This window comes from Cottoperca gobio, unplaced genomic scaffold (genome assembly GCF_900634415.1).
Source record: "Cottoperca gobio unplaced genomic scaffold, fCotGob3.1 fCotGob3_143arrow_ctg1, whole genome shotgun sequence".
Classification (NCBI taxonomy): Eukaryota; Metazoa; Chordata; class Actinopteri; order Perciformes; family Bovichtidae; genus Cottoperca; species Cottoperca gobio.
The window spans coordinates 2,791-8,326 of NW_021166805.1; the positions used below are offsets into that span (position 1 = coordinate 2,791).

A 5,536-nucleotide genomic window follows, 5' to 3' on the forward strand; every position below is an offset into this window, starting at 1 on the left:
AATAAAGTTTTGTCTTCACCTGTAATATTCACAGGTTACATCTTCAGGTGTTTGGTGATTATATTGTTCTTCAACAGAACTTATGAAATACTCAAGTAAAGTTGTACTTTAAATGTCTTTAGATACTTTCCTCCTGCATGAATGAGACTTGAATAGTTTCAGGAGACGCTTTAAACGTCAGGCAGACGCAGAGGTCAGAGGTCAGAGTTCAGCTTCTCTCTCACACGTCTTCACAGGAAACAAAGATTTCTTTAAAGAAGTTTCTGAAACCTTCCCTGTGCAGCACGTTGACAGGAACGTCCTGAGGAACGTCCTGAGGAACGTCCTGAGGAGGAACGTCCTGAGGAACGTCCTGAGGAGGAACGTCCTGAGGAGTAACGTCCTGAGGAACGTCCTGAGGAGGAACGTCCTGAGGAACGTCCTGAGGAGGAACGTCCTGAGGAGGAACGTCCTGAGGAGGAACGTCCTGGTTCTTCTCGTCACTCTGAAGTAAATAAACGAGACATATTTAGGCAAAATAAACACATTTTAATATTCATTACAGGCAGAAACACAGGATACTGATCATTTAACAGGAGACTGCGGCTGTCAGGAGCTGTGGAGGAAGCATCAGCTGATCAGTTCTTCACCCCACAGATACGACCGCACGATTCTTCCTCTGCTGTTAAATCTAAACGTTGCAGAAACTCAAGTTTTTATAACACATTATGACGTAGATTGAACTAAAAGTCGTCTGAAATGCATCGTTCTAAACACGTTCTCCAGAACGAGTTCCAGAACAAGCGTCGTGTTTAAGGAACATCACTTCCCTGTGAGGAATTACTCTCTTCCATTTGCTCCTGAGCTGGAACGCCTCCCACTTTAAACTTCATTACAAACAGCACATGTTTGACAGGGACGAGTCTCCTCACATGTAGTGAAAGAAACAAAGAATGAATGTTAAGTGTGTAAGCTGCAGTTTCACATGTTTCACTCTTTAAACAGATGGTTCTGGATCAAAACGCCACAAAGCCAGAAGCAGGAAGACGATTAAAGAAAACCCAAAGTCCCTCTGAGGTCCAGACAGACTCGCTCAGGTTGTTTATAATGCTGCGTTCAAGGTAATTCCCAGAAAGTGGATTATTATGGTTTCAGTGCTGCCGTGTGGAAAGAATGCATGCCATGCAACGGTTAGTACACCTGCACATTTTAAATAAATATTAGCTTCGTCTTTTACCACCAGCATGTCCTTCATGCACTACTGAAAGCTGAAATGTGTATTTGACCAAGCAGCAGAAGCAGACTTCCTGAGTTTCCCCTGAACGCAGCATTAGCACCCTGCATCAATGTCATCATTTCTTGGCATCTCGCAGGCAGAAAATACCTCACAGGCTCGACTTTGAGCTTTTACGGCTCCAGTTTTGGTGCTTTTGAGTTTCTTCCCCTTCACATGATGATGTTCTTCCATCCTGGTTTATATAACACCACCTTTAATTAAACTGAATCCAAGTGCATGTGATCAACACCTGCAGCCTGAACTCAAATGTCTTCTCTAGAGATTAGAATTAAAGCCTAATGCATCACACAATCACTTTGTGGGGGAAGTTACCTCTGACATTTAGAATACAGGAAACCAGGAAGTGCATTAAAGGTAAAAGTAGTCAGATTACTCCACCAGCTGTTTTCCTGGAGACTCAGAGAGGTTGGGATCACAGGAGGAACTGGCCTCAGGGCTCCAATGTTTCTCCTTCAACTTATTATATTTCAACCTTTAGAAAACGGTTTACAAAACACAACTATGGAGTCGCCCGGGGGCTGCATGGGGCCGAAACTAATATGTTCAGGATTCATCGTTTGGTGTATAAAATGCCAGAAAATAGTGAAAAATGTGCATCCCAGTTTCTCAAGGTCCAAGGTGACGTCTTTAAATGTCAAAGATATTCACTTTATACGATATAAAACAGAGAAAGGAGGGAAATCTCCATTTTTTAAGGCATTTTCTGACATTTGTGCATGAAAACATTACTTACAGGACCAGATACTCTGCACACTTACATTCTGACCCGCCTGTTCACTAACAGTTCGGCCTTGTGCCACACAGGGTGCATAACCAGCCCGACAAAAGAAGACATGTTGGGACTGCAGGTCTCAGAAGCAGACCTCCGGGCCCGGGTACGGTTCCGCTCCGCACCAGAAATCCGGAGGCTGCGAGATCTCCATGAGCCAGACCTCCTGGTCCTTCTCTGTGATGGTAACCTGCGCTTCTGTCAGCACTTTGTAGTAGTGACAGTCTCTGTCGTCGTCCGGGTCGTACGGCGGGGCCAGGATGTCCATGAACGCCGTGGGTCCGTCCACGGCGTCGATCTGGTGGAGGTTGTCCCGGTCAGGGGAGAGCACGCACGGGCCGCTCTCCTCCGTGTACTCCTCGGTGGAGCGGAGCAAGGAGCGCCGCAGAGCGCCCACCTGCGCCGGGGGGAGCGGCGGAGGCGCGGCCGCCTGCGTGCTGCCGCCCGGCCGCTCCAGCCTGTCGAAGCAGCTGATCCTGACCTTGCCGTACATGACTTTGAGAATGCCGTGCATCCCCGGGTGGTCGTGCAACGGGATGGAGGCACCGCTTTTCAGCAGAAATACCCCCATGCTGAACTGGTCCGTCTCGCAGATGTGCATGTAGGTGACCGGGGGCCCGCCGTGGTGCTGGTACGGGAGTACGGGCGAGCTGTCGTCGGCTCTCCGCGGGACGAGCTTCAGGTCCGCCGCTCGCACTTCCGTCATCAAGCTCCTTAGTTTGCTCTGGTGCTCCAGGAAAGATTTAGCGGCCTCCTCGCCGGCCCGGGGGGGGCTCCTGAAGGTGGCGAGAGCCTGCCGAGCTATCCTCTGAACGATGGAGGTCATGTTGCTGTCACCTGGCATCATACCGGAGCGAGGAACGGCGCTGCTCGCGCTCCACTTGTCGCGTGTTAGCACTTTAGCTAGCGCCAAAGATCGTGTGTTGGCAAGATGACTCACTCCGCACAGTCTTCTTCGTCCTTTGGGTGGTTGTAGCAGGAGCTGCTCGTCACTCACACAGGAAGTATTCAGATATTTTACTCCAGTAAAACGAGTAATATTACAATGTAAAAATACTCGGTTACAAGTAAAAGTAGAGAAGTATTAGCATTAAAATATACTTAAAGTAGCAAAAGTCAAAGTGCTCATTATGTATTGGATCGGTGCAGCTCATTATAATTAACTTACTTTATATGCTGCTGGGTAGCTTCATCTATAATAATACATCACCATTTATTAGTTGATTATGTTTTGTATTTATAATCAGCATCTGTAAACTTATCAAACAACTGTAGTGCAGTAAAGAGTAAAGTGTTTCCCTCTAAGATGTAGTAGAGGTAGAAAAAAATGTATATAAAAATTATACTTCAGTACAGTACTTGAATAAATGTAATCTACTTAGTTACTTTCCACCATTATGCGTAGGAAAAAAAAAATCATGGGCAATAACAATCAGGGTGAATAAAAACAACAACATATAACTTCAACGTACACACATTTAAAAATAATCATTAATAAATACTTGTGGCTACAGTGTATTAGTTATTAAATGTGGTACAGATCTAACATGTTATGATTTCTGTGAACATCTTTAAACGACAGATTAAAACCTATTTATTAACTTTGGATAAGAAATAATGTCATTGTTCTAATATTATAGTTTTTGTTTTACTTATTCTCCCTTCATTATTAAGGTTTTTTTTATTTCACTTGTACATTTTAGCATCTATTGTCTTTTTATTGTCTAATTTGACTGTTTATTTGCCCTTGTTTAAATGTGTTGCATTTTTATTTAATTTTGCAAAGCATTTTGAGCCTTGTATGAAAAGTGCTCCATGAGTAAACTTTCTTCTTCTTCTTCTTCTTATTATTATTCTTATTATTCTTATTATTCTTATTATTATTATTATATATCGGAAATATATCCTCTTCTGGGTGTTATCCTTGGCACGAATTAAGATGTCAATCTGGCCTTTCATTGTCTAATAAATAATATATTATTAACAAAATAATATATGTTAACTGAAGCTTCCAGTCTTGTGTCTGCACTTGGTCAAAAATAAATCAAGTATTGTTTGTTTGTGTCACAAAAAATACTAATATGAATTTAAAAATACATTTTACAAACGAATTGAGTTGTCACCATAGAAATAAAAACACAATGTAATATCAGTGAAAATATTAATATTTTAACGAAATGGCAGAGTGAGAGCTCACCTCTTTGTCCGTCTCTTTGGTCAGCCACGTTCATTGCCTGCTTGAAACTGCCTGCTTTCTGCTCCTCGTGCTCATTCATTCGTGTTTTTTCCCATTATGAACACGTGAGAAAAATAACACAACAAATATATGATGATATAAATCTGCGGGGATGACTTTCAGAGAGGATTTGACTCAGAAGCGGTCAGTCTTACCGACTTCACGGCCCCATTTTTGAATAACTGTCAAACACGTCCGCACCACTTTACCGGTTTACATCTAGTGCATTGTGGGACATGTAGTCAATCGGTCATCAATACTGTAGTCACTGACACAAATGATGTTTCATTAAAATATTGACAAAATAAAGATATTATTGTTGTCACATGCTTTATATAACCACGGATACTCTCCATGTGAATTAATTAAAGTATTTTTAAAACCTACTAACTGCCAAGACAATGCACTACAATACCCAGTAGGCTATGCCATAGAATATTTAACTTTTAATGATCTTTGCCCTCATTACTCAAATACAGTCAACACAGGTAATGTTTGAACTGCACTGATAATGAATTCTTATTTATTTAATGTCCTGCCTCGTGGGGTTATAAAAAACTTCAACCAAATATCAATGTTTACAGTACATATCTTGTTATCTAGCTTTTAGCTAACTGTTTCAAGTTTTGTTTGTCAAATATAGGTTAATACAGGGTCAACGGTACAATGAAATGTGTTTGAGAGGGAGAGCATGTCAGTTCAGCAGTCAAAAAAAGAAGAAAAAGAAATATATAGGCTTATATATGAATAAGGTATACATATTTAAAAAAGAGTACTATATACAATTAAGTTAAAACATTAATAAAAAAAAACGTTTCAACTGTTTGTCCATCACTTTTAGCTAACTGTTTCTACTGTTTATCCATCACTTTTAGCTAACTATTTCAACTGTTTATCTGTCACTTTTAGCTAACAGTTTCAACTGTTTGTCTGTCACTTTTAGCTAACCGTTTCAACTGTTTATCCATCACTTTTAGCTAACTATTTCAACTGTTTATCCATCACTTTTAGCTAACAGTTTCAACTGTTTATCTGTCACTTTTAGCTAACTGTTTCAACTGTTTATCTGTCACTTTTAGCTAACTGTTTAAACTGTTTATCCATCACTTTTAGCTAACCGTTTCAACTGTTTGTCCATCACTTTTAGCTAACAGTTTCAACTGTTTATCTGTCACTTTTAGCTAACAGTTTCAACTGTTTGTCTGTCACTTTTAGCTAACTGTTTAAACTGTTTATCCATCACTTTTAGCTAACC

General features: G+C 40.9%; 1 protein-coding gene across 5 annotated transcripts; it reads right to left on the bottom strand.

The window, feature by feature from the left end:
* Positions 1–435: 435 nt before the first annotated feature.
* On the bottom strand, positions 436–4,490 carry LOC115004579 (2-aminoethanethiol dioxygenase-like). Of its 5 annotated transcripts, none has more exons than XR_003831848.1 (4): positions 4,243–4,490; positions 3,214–3,238; positions 2,035–3,037; positions 436–484 (listed from the first exon to the last, which is right to left on the bottom strand). XR_003831848.1 is itself a non-coding variant. In XM_029426241.1 (3 exons), exons 1-3 carry the CDS (start codon positions 4,319–4,321, stop codon positions 2,128–2,130), a joined length of 1,014 nt encoding a protein of 337 aa, XP_029282101.1. In that variant the 5' UTR covers positions 4,322–4,490; the 3' UTR covers positions 508–2,127. The 5 variants fall into 5 exon arrangements, 3 of the variants coding, with proteins under 3 accessions (XP_029282101.1, XP_029282103.1, XP_029282102.1); XR_003831847.1 differs by lacking the exon at positions 436–484 and adding an exon at positions 508–903; XM_029426241.1 differs by lacking the exon at positions 436–484 and having other exon boundaries at positions 508–3,037.
* Between the last annotated feature and the right edge of the window lie 1,046 nt (positions 4,491–5,536).